The 18,116-nt window shown below is 36.9% G+C and overlaps 1 protein-coding gene and 1 long non-coding RNA gene across 3 annotated transcripts; one reads left to right on the forward strand and one right to left on the reverse strand.

The window, feature by feature from the left end:
• Positions 1–588: 588 nt before the first annotated feature.
• On the reverse strand, positions 589–15,409 carry OTUD6B (OTU deubiquitinase 6B). Of its 2 annotated transcripts, XM_043483749.1 has the most exons (8): positions 15,210–15,342; positions 14,908–15,110; positions 14,434–14,585; positions 12,278–12,358; positions 6,474–6,786; positions 4,864–4,925; positions 2,086–2,192; positions 589–1,403 (listed from the first exon to the last, which is right to left on the reverse strand). In XM_043483749.1, the coding sequence occupies exons 2-8, from the start codon at positions 14,909–14,911 to the stop codon at positions 1,313–1,315; spliced, it is 810 nt and encodes a 269-aa protein (XP_043339684.1). In that variant the 5' UTR covers positions 14,912–15,110; positions 15,210–15,342; the 3' UTR covers positions 589–1,312. The 2 variants fall into 2 exon arrangements, with proteins under 2 accessions (XP_043339684.1, XP_043339683.1); XM_043483748.1 differs by lacking the exon at positions 14,908–15,110 and having other exon boundaries at positions 15,210–15,409.
• Positions 15,410–15,578: 169 nt separating this feature from the next.
• Positions 15,579–17,785, forward strand: LOC122451327. The gene is made up of 2 exons (XR_006272368.1): positions 15,579–15,703; positions 15,811–17,785. It is a non-coding gene; the product is annotated as an uncharacterized LOC122451327 (long non-coding RNA).
• The last annotated feature ends 331 nt before the right edge of the window (positions 17,786–18,116 follow it).

Raw genomic sequence — 18,116 nt, forward strand, 5'->3', positions numbered from 1 at the left:
ACAAATCATTCAACTGAAAAGTACTGTACTGATTTTATTATACAGTCTTGACTCAACAGTGGCTTTCAGCATTATCCATATATATATAACATAAAAATTCCCAGATATTTGAAACAAATATTTTCAAATATTTGAGGAAAGATGAAATTAATAAGGCTAATAAAATAATAAGTAACAAAGACATTCCCTGTAATCAGCCTCCAACTAATAAAAATAAATGAAAAAAAAAAAAAGAGGGAGGGAATAAAAAAAAAACCAGACTTTCCCTAATCCTAGAGAATGAAGCAAAAAGAGAAACCTTATAAGACAAACTGGAAAAGAAGAATTTGAAGTAAATTTGGCCTTGGACCCTCTTACATTGCTACTCCTTCAATTTGCACAAGTTAAAGAATAACAGAAGCTAATAACTATTTCTCAGTGGAAAAGGGAACAAGGAAAGCAAAGCAGCTGAGTAGTGATAGAGAAATTACAACAAAGAATATACAAATTTATAGTTAAGATAATCAAGAAATGATGTAATAACCATTCTGAAGTTGAGAAATAACAAGGAATAAGCAATGAATTAGAAAAGCAATAATATGCTGCATCTTTTAAAGTTATATACAAATAAAAGACTTATTTTTATTAAAGCAACCTTCTTAGCTGCACTTTGATGGGGTTACAAAAATGTCACAGCATCAACCTAAAGGGGTGGGGTAGGGAGGGATGGGAGGGAGGTTCCAGAGGGAAGGGATATATGTATACTCAGGACTGATTCATATTGTTATATGGCAGAAACCAACACAACGTTGTAAAGCAATTATCCCCTAATTAAAAATAAATTTTAAAAAACGTCACAACATTAATCCCATCAACAGCAATGTTACTGCAATCAAATTATTTATAAACATTAATTAAATTTGCTATCACCATCACATTATTGCAATGTCAAAGAGACTGTTTCATTTCACTTCTTCACGAAAAATTACATTGATATGGTTACTGAAAGCTTTCAGTAATAAGGAGAAAAAAAAATTTTTTTAACAACTTCAACACAGAATAGAATGTTCAGAATCTTATATTTAATAAAAATATCAACAATCAGGGTACCATCTTGGTCTATAAATGATATTCTCCACAAAGAACTTAGAAGTGTTTTTAAAACACCATTAAGGGGACACTGGTTCAAGTTTCTCTCGGACACATTTTTTAAAACCTATCAGTAGCTTTGCCATAAAACTGATTTACGGTAGTTGTGTTCTTCAGAAACACTGAGAATCACCCAGTGCTCGGCATTAGCTCTCGGATCGGCGCGCCGACACAGGGCCACGTTTCACAGGCCAGCTGCAGCCCCAGTGGCTGCGCTCACCAGCCGCGTGACGGAGCTGTAGTGTTCTCCCAAGCCGTACGCGTGTCTCATGTAACTGAGATGGACAAAGCAGAGGCAAGTAATTTAGACAGAGGTACTTCACTGTGTATACATGGTTTATGTATCTAAAACCACGTACTCTGAATTAGTCACTTCACAGGGGTATCATTCAATAGACTGCATTACTTAAAACTTTAACACCATTTAAAAAGCATCACCAGCAAGTAAAATATGGTTCAATAACTCTGCTGAGTTTGTCCGGTAAGACACAATCATTAGAGTGAAAAAAAAGACTGAGATGGCAAATTCTCCATGCTGTGTTTCAGAGAACTCTCAATTATGTAAAATACTTTTACAATATAAAGGAAAAAAATCTCTAAAGAATAAACAATAAGGCAGCATGAATGTATTTCAGCTTTTACACTTGCTGAAACTTTTAGCATTATTAATGTCAAACCAGAAAAACATGAAAAATAATCCTAAAATTTTGTAACCTTAAGAAATGACTTTATTCTTAACTCATACATAACAATAAATCACAAAAGGTTTAAACAATTATCTAAACCATGTATTTTGACAATGCTTTCTAATTCTGTAATTGCCTTTAATATGAAATAAGCATAATTAATGTTGCTGAAAATAGACTTGATTAATCAACATACATAACTAAAATTTTTCATAATCCCTTTTGTCTTAATTATGAAAAATATTAACAGTAGGAATTTCTAGGTACTTACACAAGTATTAATGGATCTTCTGGATATTCTTCACCAACTACTATAGGAGGAGAATCTGCCTGTATTATCTCTATCGGTGTTCGTAAAATGTGAGACAGGGCTCTTAGCTATAAAAGACAAAATGGAAACTATATATATACATATATATATTTGTAAGAGAAATAGGGGTAAATCTTATTCACATCATAAACTGATGAGCTGATGCATGAACAGAGCAACCAGTCAGAGCAGGGATCTACTTCTATTCCTTAATACACACCAAGAGTTCAGTAAAAGGGCATGGAATGGAGGGTGCAAAACAAGCTCTGGAAATCTTAGCATCCCATCTAAGTCTTCAGAAATCATACACAGAATTTCTCTTTAATAATTTAAATTTACTCCATTGTGAAAGCAGCAACTCTTATTTCAAATGAATTCACAAATGATTTAAGAGAAAATGTCCTTCAAAAGATGTTTAAAGGTTTTTCTCAATTTAAAAAGAGTCACTTATGTCCCTAGAACTCACATCTGATTTGAGATTCTTATTAAAAGTTCAAGCATCTTTAATTACTCCTAATACTACACAAAAGCCTCTGACTGTGTGGATCACAATAAACTGTGGAAAATTGTGAAAGAGATGGGAATACCAGACCACCTGACCTGCCTCTTGAGAAACCTGTATACAGGTCAGGAAGCAACAGTTAGAACTGGACATGGAACAGACTGATTCCAAATAGGAAAAGGAGTACGTCAGGGCTATATATTGTCACCCTGCTTATTTAACTTTTATATGCAGAGTACATCATGAGAAATGCTGGGCTGGAGGAAGCACAAGCTGGAATCAAGATTGCCAGGAGAAATATCAATAAACTCAGATATGCAGATGACACCACCCTTATGGCAGAAAGTGAAGAGGAACTAAAAGCCTCTTGATGAAAGTGAAAGAGGACAGTGAAAAAGTTGGCTTGAAGCTTAACATTCAGAAAACTAAGATCATGCCATCTGGTCCCATCACTTCATGGGAAACCGATGGGGAGACAGTGGAAACAGTGTCAGACTTTATTTTTTGGGGCTCCAAAATCACTGCAGATGGTGATTGCAGCCATGAAATTAAAAGACGCTTACTCCTTGGAAGGAAAGTTATGACCAACCTAGATAGCATATTAAAAAGCAGAGACATTACTTTGCCAACAAAGGCCCCGTCTAGTCAAGGCTATGGTTTTCCCAGTGGTCATGTATGGATGTGAGAGTTGGACTGTGAAGAAAGCTGAGTGCCGAAGAATTGATGCTTTTGAACTGTGGTGTTGGAGAAGACTCTTGAGAGTCCCTTGGACTGCAAGAAGACCCAACCAGTCCATCCTACAGGAAATCAATCCTGGGTGTTCATTGGAAGGACTGATGCTGAAGCTGAAACTCCAATACTTTGGCCACCTCATTGGAAGAGCTGACTTGTTGGAAAAGACCCTGATGCTGGGAGGGATTGGGGGCAGGAGAAGGGGACGACAGAGGATGAGCTGGCTGGATGGCATCACCAACCTGATGGACATGGGTTTGAGTAAACTCTGGGAGTTTGTGATGGACAGGGAGGCCTGGAGTGCTGCGATTCACAGGGTCACAAAGAGTCGGACACGACTGAGCAACTGAACTGAACTGAACTGAATGTAGTCACAAAGCTAACCTTTCCAAGTTTCAAAGACCCAGGAGAGGCATATAAATCATTAAGGCATATAAAACAAGTTCCCTCTGGTGGCTGAGAAGAGGTACAAATATAGCACTGCTAAGAAAAACACTTTGATGAAGCAATCATGTCATATCTTCAAACTTAATTCTTGAAGTGAAATATGCAGAACCACAAACTATTTGAGATGGCTAATCATCACCATGCAGTAATATTAATAACACTGCTAGATTCACCCATGTAGCACTTTAGCTCCAAACTTCAATGCAGCCTTTGCCTTATTTAATATATACAAGTGGACTAACACGTACACATGGGGTTTTATTATCCTCATTCAATAATCAGGAAACAAGCTCAGGAGGTTGGCTGACTTCCGCAAAGTCAGAAAACCGAGAAGCAGGAGGCACCAGCACCCAGACTCCCCGTTACTCGCTGACTCCTAACACCCCAGGCTACAGCATCACACCTGGACACTCGTGTTTTATTTTCCTTTAATGAAACAAGATAACAGTAAGATAAATAATTAGAGCTTTAAAAAAAATCATGATTAACTTCCTAAAAATGACTAAACATATTTTCTTGCAAGTAAGTTTTAATGCCTTAAATACTGCTTTCAAATCAGTCAGTATCAACTAGGAACTCAAGACACAATTGTAATAGATGTGTTATGGTAGGATTTGACCTGTAATCTCACATTAAAATATTGTTTTCTACTTCTGACATTTTCCAATGTGATTTTCATCAGTTGAGCCACTTGGGTAAAATTTTACTGTATTTGAGAAAATCTTCACTTTCATAAGTCCATAAACTCAAATATATTATTGCCTGTAGCAAGATCACAAATGGAAATATGCAGACACAACACTAGCTTCACCAACTCACAAATCAAACACTGGGCTATTTAAAATTAAATATTGCTTCAGTTCTCTAAAGCTCATAATTTAATTAAAGGCGTAAGAATATTAACTCCCTATATCAATGTTTTATCAGTAGAGAAATAGCAAATATATAAGGAAAAGGAACTGTCAAAGAAAAATTTGGATCATCTGAAAAATATGTCTGAAAACTACAGAAGGGATTTAAAAATAATTTAACAATTTCACAATGAATAACAAACTTACCTCAAGTTGACCCCCCCATGCAGCTGTGTTTACAATATCATCACAGTACTTTCCAAACTCTTCTGTAGGAAACAGATCAGAATACAGCACTTTTTAGAACTCATATTAGATCCCTTTAATAACTCCCACAACGCCTGATGAAACTGCCCAAGTTATGAACTTCCTCCTTCTCCACCTATATCCTCCAGAATTTAATCCATTTCCCAAATCCAAACTTAACTCACTCCAACTTTCCATCCAAGAGCAAAGCAATTCATCTCTGCTTCTTTCCCTCAACCTGAGGTCTAGCAATCTCAACTAAATTATAAGCCTACCTCTCTTGATCCAAGCACTGGCCCCAAAATTGCCACCACATTCACACTGTAAAATCCAAATCTGCATCTGAAAGAATATGCTAAAAGATTAAAAGATGCATCCTCTATAAAACGGGCTTCACTATAAAACCCTATAAGAAATGTGAGAAGAGAATTAAAGTACAAATGAGTTGAAACTCCTTTCCCAGTGACTCAAATAGTGCCTACATATTTTGGAAATGTTTATTTGTATCAGTTCTAGCCAAAGAGAGGTCTTCCTGTATCAGTCTTGAGAGGAGATAAAAGACCTAACTGCAGAGTTTATAATGGCGTATCTTGAGCATACCCACTGATGTTACACAGAAAGTTAAAGTCAGATAAAACACTAACACCCTTCCTGTTTAGAGGAAGAGGAAAAAATTATGGGCATCTAGGAGAAAATACGTCCTGTATGCCTGTCTTATTCACTGTCTCATATCCCCAGTGATGAGAACAGTACCTCAGCACACTGCAGCCTTCAATAAACATAAAGGACGGGATAATAACATCTTTAGACTTTTTCTCTGATTCACCAAACTGAGGTTATCACCTCCTCTCCCCTGCCCTACAACTAGCACAGCTTGGGACTTCATTAAACAAAAGTCAACCCTAACCTTCCCCTCTTCAATCTACCCTGACCATATGTGCATATTTCCACATCTGCCGTCTTATCTCAAGAATTTTCTCCGTTACTCCCCTTTTGCTTTCAGAAACTTTTTCAGATTTTCACTTGTTTCCTCCTTTATTTACAAGTTGTGCATTTTTTTTTTACCTTCCCAACTATCAAAGTTATTATACAGAATAATAAGGCAGGTTTTGCAAAGTCAAATTCTGCCTGAATATTATGCCTTATTGAGAATAAAATTAAATCATCCAAAATACAGGATAAAAGGAGGAATTAGTTTTCCTAGCCATTCTCTACTGATCGTCTTCAGGCCCGATACTTGCAGAGACCAGACAAAGTTTAACTTTGTGAAATATGAACTTTTTAACACACTTTTTAAACTAGTAATATGAACCCTATTCCTATTTTTATCTTAAGATTAATATTTTCGACTACAAAGTGGTTAAGTACTTAAAAGATCTTGATAAACCAAAATGTGCTATCATCTACTAAAGTCATAGAAAATAATCTTGCCTAAATGTTGAGATTTTTCCCCCCATAGGACTATTCAGGCTTTCCTTTTTTTTTTTTCATTCTCAGTTCCAGAAATCACTTTACTTAATAACCATCACAGCTACAACAGCAACAAGACATAACAGAAAAAAATAAATTACCTGGAGTATACATTTCTCCGGTATTAGGATTTGTTAAAAATGGCAGAAAGTCTTCCACATGACTCTGCATATAGTTAGCAGTTTGACTTCTTAAGGCAGCCACGGTCAGAACGCCGTTCTGCTCTTTCAGCTGATCTTCAATGGCTCTATACATACAGTGGCCATCAGATGGAATCTGTTTAATTTCCAACTGTCTGGCTGCCAATATTTGAGCAAGTTTTTCACTTTCTACATGTCTAGCTCCGGTTAAGTTTTCAATTTCAGCTTCGGCTATCCTTTCTTCCCGCTCCTTTTCCAACGCGGCCTTTTTGTCCTATGCAGAGGGTAAAATGTAGGAAAGTTAATTCCTAATAATTAGGACTCGTTTACATTTATCATGGGGACAAAAACATAAGATTCTCAAAAACATTTTTCTCCCTTCTCCCACAAGCACTATCAGATAGATGATCTCATCACCTGAAGAATTTTCTATACTGTGAACTCTTCTAAAGACAACCAATATTTCTCATCTGTGTATACCGAGCACCAAGCTCTGTCTTGGAACAAAACAAGGCTCTCAAACTTTTCTGTGAAGTGTGTTTGAAAACAACATGCCAAGTTTCTAAAAACCTGACTTACTGATTTCAAAGTGCTATGTTAGATTGAGTTGTCCTAGGCCTTAAAGTAACATCATTATTATACTTAAGTCCAAGCTCTATAACTTCACCCCACCAGTGAGGTCTTAATGTGCTAAAAGACCAGTTCATGAGCAAGGCATTAATTTGCTTAGGTCTTTAGAGGGATAAAGAAGCTCTATTTATCCAGTATTAAAAAAAAAAAAAAAAAATGTGCACATACAAACACACATACACATTTAGCTTAAATAACAGATAAAAACATTCTTCTTTATTAAAAAATTTATAGATAATGTAAAGTCCCCCTTAAGGACCACTGCCAATCTCTCAGTGCCTGCTCAAGAGATCTGATATGTATCCTTCTAGATTTTTTTTCCTATGCATTTTAATAAACACAGATGTACTCATAGAAAATCTATAGAAAACAGTATTTTAACAACAGTATCATACATTACATTCTTCAACTTGCTTTCCTTCTATTCAAATTTTCTAAGAAATCTTCCCATGCCAACATATGCAAAGATGGGATGGGGAGAAGGTAATGAGAGATTTATGACATGAAGGATGGATAGGAAGTAGAATGGGAAGGCTAGGGAAAAGAGAAAATTCCTGACACTTGGAATAACAAGGATGAAAAGACAGAAAGTACTGTATGTTTCATTCATGGCTGAACACAGTTCATATAGCTAGAACACCAAAGAAAGGTATCAAGAGATGAGGTGGGAGGCAAAAAAGATGGTGCATAGTTCATAATATGAGAAAGTCTATGCATACACAGTTCAAAAAGCACTAGAAGGATATACATAAAATAGGGCTTTTCTCTGGATGGGAGGATTACAAAATAAGTTTTGTTTTGTGTGTGAGCCTGCATGTGTGTGTGTGTGAACATGTTTCTGAATCTCCATGGTATCTTTTAGGTACCACAGTATCCTCCCAAGTGGCTCAATGGTAAAATGTCAATGCAGGAGATGGGGTTCGATCCCTGGGTCGGGAAGATCCTCTGGAAGAGGAAATGGCAACCCATTCCTTTATCCTTGCCTGGAAAATTCCATAAACAGAGGAGCCTGGCAGGCTACAGTCCATGGGGTCACAAAGCCTCAGACACGACTGAGCACGCAGCACATGTGCCTGCCTGTGTGTGTAAATGTCTCTCTAGTTGTTCATGGTATGTTTTATTTGTATGCTGAGAGCAAGAATTTCAATTTAAGAGAATAAAAAGTTAAACTACATTCTATAAATCTTGATGTACTGGTAACAAACTACAGTGAAGGATTTGGATAAACCAAGAAAAAGAAGATACAGGTAAAAATTTTTATGTCCCCAGTTCTAACCTTTCCTTAAGAGCAGAAAATATGAATGGAAAGGCAAATTTCAATTTCACTTAATGCCACCTGCTTCTACTATGTTCTTGTTATGTGCCATGCCAGATAGAGCTAGTGCTTTCCAAGTTACCTGAATCAAAAGCAGTATTATCTTAATAAACATAAACCAATTTAAGTTTTTTCTTTCCAACTCAAACCATGCCAAAAGTAACACGATACAATTTATTTCACTGCTTATCTACAACTCTGGATCACAGTGGCATAAAACCTTAAAACACAAGATGGCACTATTACTTTTTAAAAGACTACAGAAAACATTTTTCAGAGGGGAGAGGAAGAATAAGCACCTTGAATATCATCTAATCCAAAACCCCTCCTTTTCCTCTTCTGAGGAAACAGCACAAAGAAAGATTTCCAAAGGCCATACAGTTGGTTAGAAGCAGAGCAGGGACCAAGGACAGAGAGCTCCTTCTATCCAGGCACCTGAATCAGAATAAAAGTTGGAGCAGATGGGAGCTGAAGTTAATGATGTCAAGAACTACTGGGACTTTACACTATCTGTAAAACCTTAATTTAAACCTCTAAAATACTCATCCAAGAATTTCATTTTTTTTTCCCCTCATGCTCTGCTTCAATATTACAAAGCAATTGTATTTCCTTTCCAGGACACTAAGTAGAAAACACATCGGATTGTTTTCCCAACCACGCAGTTTTCCAATGGCATGAGCAATTTCCATTTTACAACCCTAGTCCTGGAGATAGAATGGCATCAATAAACTCTAATGAAAATGTACGTAAGATGAAAATAGCACAATAGCACAATAACTCAAAAATACACTGCCAGTAAAACTAGAGTCATTCTGGTATAGCAACAGCAAAAACAAGTCTGAAGATAAATCTTAAGAGCTGGGAACTGGTGCAGGAGTTGCAAACTTTTACCATGCCATTGAGACAACTGGAGCCTCAGCTTTCTCATTTATAATATAAAGAAACTGAAGGAGATCCCATTCCAGCTCTCAAATTTCACATTTTTGGAACCCAGTTCTTCTAAGTTCTACTTCAGGCTCTTTCTACCATACCAGTGAGTTTTCCCTGAAGCTCTCCGAAATAAATAAAATACTTCCTATGCTTTTCTAGATTAAAAATATGGGATCTGCTCTAAAATATTCCAGTAATGAAACTTCATAAAGTTTTGTCATGTTTTTCTACCAGAGAGTTGTATCTCTCCCAAAGACAAACATCATTAGTTAACTGACCTTTCATTCCTTGGTACCTCTGGGCCAGCAGGGGTGGGAGGCGGGGTGGGAAGTGGTTCAAGATAAGTCTAAGACCTTGTGTTATTATCTACCCTTGTGTTTAGGTCCCATTTTCTTAAATACTATAAACTCACAGTGTTTTCTGTTCCAAAATCCTGTTAACATAACAAAGCAACAAGAAACTTTGGGCATTACTTACAAGGGTGTTTTCTCTGCCAAGTGTTGACTTGGCAGAGAAGTGTTGCCAATCTACTGACTATAAAAATATACATTTTTTGACAGTATAGCTGGAAAAAGTATGATTTCAGCTATGGAATATTTTAGGAGAAAAGTAACAAAATGTTTAAGAAAGGTAAGTTTGTTCTGTTGCCTAAGGGACAAGGTAGAGTGAACAAGTTCTGACAGACATAGAGGAGTTGTGTCCTTTTCTAGAATTAAATAGTTGCAGAATTAAATAGTTGTTACTCTAAGATATAGGGGCTTCCCTGGTGGTTCAGACAGTAAAGCGTCTGTCTGCAATGCAGGAGACCTGGGTTCGATCCCTGGGAGGGGAAAATTCCCTGGAGAAGGAAATGGCAACCCACTCCAGTGTTTTTTCCTGGAAAATCCCATGGACAGAGGAGCCTTGCAGGCTACAGTCCGTGGGACTGCAAAGAGTCGGACATGACTGAGCAACTTCACTCTAAAATACACGGGCTTCCCAGGTGACACTAGTGGTAAAGAATCTACTTGCCAGTGCAGCAGACTCAAAAAACACCAGTTCAATACCTGGATCAGGAAGATCCCCTGGAGAAGGAAATGGCAACCCATTCCAGTATTCTTGCCTGGGAAATCCCAGAGGAGCCTGGCAGACTACAGTCCATGGTGTTGCAAAGAGTTGGACACAACCATGAGCACACACGCTCTAAGGTATACACTATATACTACTATACACTAAGCAAAGTCAATTCCAACAAATATTTCGTTATGCAAAATTTCTGCCCTTCACTTCTGACCTATAGAAAATAGATAACAATTATAAGACTATAACAGAAAGAACACATATCGTGAGAAGAGAGCTGGTGAACTAGATAACCTCTAAGATACCATAAAACCTAAATTTCATGAGTCTATGAAGTTCACAATTATAATAATTACTCAAGAATAAAATTTTACATTAGTATAAGAAATGCTTGACAATTTGCAACTTAAGCAACTTTCAAACAAATTGTCTTAGGTTGAAGTTCTTAAGCGATGTACTATACAGTACTTAAACACAGTGAACAACAGTATCATTTGTTGACCTATCAGTTCTTTAGGCCTTGTATTAGGGGTTTGGAAACAGTAAATTACTTAACATTCACAATAACTCTATGAAGTAAGTATTATTTTCCCCTATTCTATACATGGGCTTCCTTGGTGGCTCAGATGGTAAAGAATCTTGCCTGCAATGCTGGAGACCCGGGTTCAATTCTTGGGTCAGGAAGATCCCTTAGAGAAAGGAATGTCAACCCACTCTGGAATTCTTGCCTTTAGAATTCCATGGACAGAGAAGTCTGGCGGGCTACAGGCCAAGGGGTCGCAGAGAGTCCAAGGGGTCAGACACGGCTGAGCACTAACACTTCCACTGTCATTTCATACATGTGAAACTAAGATTTAAAAAGGCTGAGAATCTTATCCAAAGCCACCACAGTGGGATTAAAATCTCCACCTGACACCAATTCCATGCTTTATTAAATGTACATACTAAATTATATTTACTAAAAAAATATATAAAAATAAAAAAATACAAAAAAATTATATTTACTACTAAATTATAAGATACAAGCTAGTTTAAAAATAAACACTTAAATCGTAGAAAACATCATGTTAATAAAACAATATTTGAGAATAAAAAGACTGGATTTAAACTTATTGTTCTTTTTCAAAGTGAAAAGCCCTTTCCTATCTAATCACATTCCCATAATTTTGATGTCATAAACTTATTACATCCAATAAATCAGTTTCCTTATAGCTCTTTGATGCAAAATTTCATTCTCACATTTGTTTTTGTGCAAGCTGTCTCACTCCAAATAGCCTAACTAAATAACTATATTTTCTTAAAATACCAACTATTTAACACTTAGCACAGTGAATTTTTCCTTCTCTAAATTTTCAACACAACTAACCGATACATATCTAACTACATAACCCTGTTAATTTTGTGTACCTATATATCTTAACTTCTAGGTTCAAATTCCTCTTTTACCACTTAATACCATAGTTTTTAACCAAAGCTGTACATCAGAATCACCTGGGCTCACACTCTTCAGATTCTAAATTAAGTCTGGAATAATATATTTGTAAAGAATATCCTTTGCACACCCCCTTTCCTAGATCCACCTTCCTATGAGAACTGCAGACTGGACACAGGCCTATTTTCTTATCTATAAAATAAGGACAAGAAATCCTACTTCACAGGATTACGGTCAAGACTAAATGAGATTTCATATAATCTAAAGCCTAATAAATGTTAGTTTAGGTCCTTTGGCAAGGGAACTCCCATTATTTTTTTTTTTTGTATTCCCTTCCAATACAACACCTAAGACAGAATGACGCACATAGCACTAACAAATACTAGGCAACTTCCATACCCGTCTCTTTTGTGCTTTTGATATCCGAAGTGGCTGATTCTCAAGAACCAAGTTTGAAATATTAACAGCAACAGAATCAATCTAAAGGAAACAAAAAACATTATCAAGTTAAGGAAAAATACCTTTAAGTTATTATTCAAAGTATCAGATTATTAAATTACTATTGCAAGTCAGATATTACATGTCATTCCACAATTCAAATCTGAATAACAGCACTAGATACAATACTAAATGACATGGTTGTATCTACTTTCTCTATATTTTAGGGAGAATCTGTCAGGTTCCCAAGAACTTTCCTTACAGCTCTACAAAGACAAAGCTCATGTCTGTATGGTTTCCTTCCTTCTCAGAATGCCTACTCCATTCCTCTGAATACTTCCTACAAGTGCCAATTCATTCAGCGTGCCACCCTTCCCGTCTCTAAATGTTTTACTTTATAGAATACATAAGATCCTGTGTTGGCTCAGTTTATACTACTTTCATAACCTCAAAAGTGGGGGCAAAGGCCTTCCTCCATCATAATTAGCCAGAACCTGATGAGCACTGCTTCTTGACCCTAGCAGAAATTTGCTAATTTATAGTTATCATTAAGACATTACAACCAGTCTTAATCATCAAATGACTGTTACGTGTTTGCTGAAGAAAAAAGATGTTAGACTTATTTACTATCAGGATTAACAGCTAGTATTTTATTACCACAACTATATATTAAGCTAGTTTTTAGGTGACACATACATGAAATATATCAAAGCCTCTGATAACAAGAGTCAGCAGTCTCTAAGGCTTTGGCCCAAATAATCAAAATGTCAAAGTAAGATTAAGACTTCAAAGAGTGGTTATCAACTTTAGCGAAATAGGATTCTTATATTTTTTCAGAGGAATGTGCTAAAATTTACAAACTGCCACACTGACAACAGGCAAGATACAAAGAAACAACTAGGGGAAAAAAGAGAAAGAAATGACAAAAGAATTCAGGTGACATTCTGGAAGAAAACAAGTTTCAGTTAAAATTTAAAAAGATAATAGTTCAAAGTATGAGAAGAGTTTGTATTTTAACAGTTGGACAATATGTAGAAACAACTTTGCCCTTGAAAACCTAGGAAAGAAATCTCACAATTGAAGGGCCTGAGAGACTAGAAAATAAAACTATGTTTAATACCTATAAATTAGTATAAACAAGCTATTTTCTCTGTCAACAGCAGACCAAAAATAAACCAAGTAAAATAAAATTTATTTATGGTAGATAAAATCTTGCATAGACATAAGAACTTTCTCACTATCACTATCAAAAATGAGAGTGAGGTTAGGGAGTCTATGGTCTTTGACATCTAAAATCCATGAAATAAACTATCACTTTAGATAAAAATTATAACAGAATTCAGTATTCACTTTTTGAAGTAAGACAGCTCTAATTTTGAATTCAGGCTTTGATACTCAATGGTTGTTATAAATTTAGAATGAAGTTTTTAATCTCTCTGAGTCTGTTTCCCATTTTAAAAATGGGATTATCTACACTTCAAAGGTAACACTGACTAGTTATTGTGAGAATTATTTGAGAAAATGAATAATATGTTAAACTAAGTATGTGGCATACAATACATCGTGTGCAACTACAATGATCAAATAAATATTAGCTAAACTGATGACAGTTAACATGCTCCAATTTACCCAAGAAACATCAGTAAATTTCTATTTAATACAACTTGTTCATAAGGCATTTTCATAACTTAAAAAATGCTTTCACATTTATTCTATTTCTTAGAAAAATCTTGTGCTTAAACAGTAGTATTTGCATCATATATGTGAAGAAATTGATGCTCGAGAAAATCAAGTAAATGTGCCCAGATTCAAATCCTATTTAATAGCAATTCTGACACTAAGAAACTTGTCTTCCACTTTCTTTTGGTAAAGCTTCCTCTAGCCCATTTTATCAATCTGTTCATCTCTGGGGCATTAGACTTTCTTTGCTGACCTTCCTTAAAAAACACACTACCATGTAAATCTGATCAGAAAAATAACAATGAAAAGTGACACCTGAGCATGACTAAGCTCCCTCTTTCCCTCCAGTTTTACGATTTTATATAGATCACTGTGTTACAGAAGTGGACAACTGCTTTCCGATGTTGTAGACAAGGAGAAACATTACTTTCACATACTTTACTCTCTTTAGAAGTCAGCTTCAACTGATCCAGCTCCTCTCTATGTTTCTGTTCCATTTCTGCTTCTAACTTAGCAACATCTTCTGTAAGTTGCTTCCTCCTCTTTTTGTCATTCCTGGGAACAGCATTCTTCATACTCTGTATTTTGGCTGAAAAGCCACCAAAATCATTACGTCAAAAACCCAGGGATTAAGAGGAAATAAGAAATAACAGCAATAAGAAGATGGTAAGAAGAAAAGGGTATAGGAAGAAAGTAATTATGAAAGCAAAAAGAGAAATTACAAAACAGACAGCTACAGAGAAGAGTCCAAATGAAGCTGAGACCCTCTCTCAAAAAAATAACAACATAACGGTGAGTTTGGTGTGGGATGAGGAAAAGGGGGGTGGGGGGTGAAAGAGACTTAAATGTTTAAATCTTTCAACTATCCTTTCCGAGTCCTTAAAACTGAGGTGAGATATTTCAAAACGCACCCATTAGGGCCAAGTGTCGGTCAACTAGGAACAGCAAAGGCGGGCCTGGGTCCAAGGCGGCGGCTTCCAAGGGTTTTCAAAAACCGCACCGCGGGGGCCTCGCAGGATGGGGGAACGCGGCGCATCCGAAAAGAGGAAGCTTTTGAAGGTCGAGGGGATTGAGGGGGCTTGGAGATGCAGGTCACTGGCAACCCTGAAGAAGCCTAGAAGGATTCAGAAGTCCCTCAACGTTCCCCAGAACCGACCCGCCACGCTCCCTTCCCTGGGTCCTGGCGACTCCTGGGTTCCCACTCCCCCGTCACCTTGCAGCTCCTTCTTCTCTTTGCGATGCCGTCTCACCAGCTGTTCCTCTTCATCAAGCTCCTCAGTCAAGACTGCCTCCATGACAGGATGGGAGCCCAGCACACGCGCTGAGGAGAATCAGCGCCACGGCCTAGCACCACCTTCCACCTTTCAACCTTCACCCCGCGCGCCATTGGGCGCGACTGGCATCGAGCCCCGCCTTAAGGCGGTACCGGATCGGAAGTCAAAGGGCTGCGCGTGCGCACTCCTTTGACCCGCGCTGATAGGGCGGGGCGGCGGGGTGGAGCGCGTCGGCCGGTTGTGGGTGTGGCTCCGTCGGCTGAAGTTTGCGTATGAGCGCTAGTCTATTGGCCCTGACTTGAGGCGTGCAGAGATGACGAAGCTTGAGGCGTGCAGAGATGACGTAGGGGGAACCGTTTTGGACGTTTGTTTTGTTCGTTAATCGGAACATTTTTCTCTTTTGGTCCCATTGCTCAGAAAGGTTGTTCAAAAGGTAAGAAAGAAAAAACATTTCAACAAAACCTTGAATATTCTCATTGGGAATCTTTGTGTTGATTCAGTCAAACAGTAGGGAATTAAGTTCTTTTTCTTATTTTCAAGGTCCTGATACTGCAGGTCCGAAGGAAAACAGCTAATTGAGAAAATGCCGCCTCTCGAAACGAATATAGCGGTGGAAGCAGAAGAGATAGCAAGGATTAAGTATCATATCGCACCAGAGCTTAAGGGCCTATGCTTAATGATAAAAAGTGCTGTTGTCGGAGCACTTGAAAAGTGTGAGGGAGCTAAGAGAACAGAAATGTTCAAGTCTGACGGGGCACAAAATCGAATTACTGAAGTGAACGTAAAACGAGAAATTTTCACAGCATGCAGAAAAAAAAAGAAAAAGAAAAACAGAAAAAGAAATCAAGTAAAGAGAAGAAGGAGGACCTCGATGGCCTGTGGTAAAATCTACGCATAATAGGAATACCTGAAACAGAGGACAAAGCAAATGAAGCTGAAACTGTAATTAAGGAACTAACTGAAGAAAAATGTTCAGAGTTAAAGAAGAAACGAGATCTAGAAGTAGAAAAGGCTTGCAGGGTACCATTAAGTTTAAGTGAAAAGAAAGCAGTACCTAGATATATCCTGCTAGTACTTTTAAATTGAAAGGGTAAAGAAAAAAAGTCCATAAGTATCCCAGAGAAGACAAGCCACTTATAAAGGGATGAAAGTTAGCCTGACCTCAGATTTTTCCCTTGCAACTGTAAATGCCAGAAAACAATACCTACAGTTTCTGCTCAGAGGCTCAGTCTTATCCTGCTCTTTACGACCCCATGGACTGTCAGACTCCTCTGACTGTGGGATTCTCCCAGCAGGAATAGTGGAGTGGGGTGCCATTTTCTCCTCCAGGGGCTCTTCCCCACCCCAGGATGGAACAGGTGTCTCTTTTCCCTCATTCATTGGAAGGCGGATGCTTTACCACCTGGGAAGCCCATCTATGGTTTTAAGGGAGAATAGTTTTGAACCAATTAGATATCCTGACAAGTTATTTCTGTACCAAGGCAATTGGAAGCATTCACAGATATGCAGAGGCTGAGAAAGTGTATCTTTTAAGTACTGCCCTTGAAAACTTTGTTAAATGATGTGCTGCAGCCAACAAAAAACATGGATTAAAATAATAAGAGTAAGGAGGCAATAGTATAAAAAAATTGGTGGTAAGGTTTAGTTAAACAGCCTTAAATTTACAGTGTTAGGTAGAATTATAAAACTAAATGGAAACATAAATATGTGAACTGGGTCTAAAATTTCAGCTTATGTCTATAAGCTTAAAAGGCGTGCTAAATGTTCAATATGTAAAACAAAAACATACTGCTTTATTTTTAGCGTGTAAAGGTATGCATGTTCTTAAGTTAAACATGTAAAATAAAAGGACTTTGTCACTGTGGACAGAACCTGTAGAATAAAGGCATATCAAATGTTAACCTGACAAAATGGGAAAACCAATAGTACAGTTTTGTTTCCTCTAGTTTTAGTTATAGGAGGGGGAAAGTAGCAAACTTGTAATGCTAATACTAGTAGTGTAAAAAGAAAATTTATAAATTATTGACTGGTGTGGTAGTGGATTGAAACCTTGTTTAAAGTACATCTTGCCTATGGAAAATCGGTACCTACTGCTTTATGTAGTAGATCATTGTAGGTAAATTTGACAATAAATGTTACAAATAGACAGTACATATTCAAATTGTAGGGGAAATGGTGAAAAATAGCAAGGAAGCATTAAAATTGGCATAAAATAGATTGATACAGGTACTGCTTAGTTACCACACTCAAACTGGTTAAATGTTCCTATTTTAAAAGGTTGAAATTGGGTCAAAAATCAATCTATAATCCTGGATACTCACATTTGTAGAAAACAAACCGTAAAAGAGTTTAAAGATAAAACAATAAGTCATAGAAATGCAAGTAGGGAGCAATATTTTTATTAGACAACTCAAGCTATAACATTTATAAAATATACAGTACAGGTTGTAATATTTAGGATGCTTTATGTGGTAGATAACATGGCATTCATTGTAAAATAAATGTTCAATACCTTCCTATGAGTGATAGTTTTACTGATGTATACATGTTTTTAAAAATTGTACATTTAAAATTAGTGCACTTTATGTGCTTAGTATTAATAAAATAATCCTTTAAAGAAAATACACATCGCAAAAATTGTTGGACTGTGACGTCAATACTTAAACCATTTAGTAAGCCAAATAAATGAAAAGTTGAGATAATTAAGAAGTAAATAGTTCAGAGGTGTGTGTGCATTCAGATTATTTTCAAATTGTCCTGAAACATTTCTTAAGTAATCTTATACTAGGGTGCAGAGAAAACTTTAATATATTTCTAGAAATCACAAATGATCACATTGCAAAAAA

This window comes from Cervus canadensis, chromosome 12 (genome assembly GCF_019320065.1).
Source record: "Cervus canadensis isolate Bull #8, Minnesota chromosome 12, ASM1932006v1, whole genome shotgun sequence".
In the NCBI taxonomy this organism is placed as follows: Eukaryota; Metazoa; Chordata; class Mammalia; order Artiodactyla; family Cervidae; genus Cervus; species Cervus canadensis.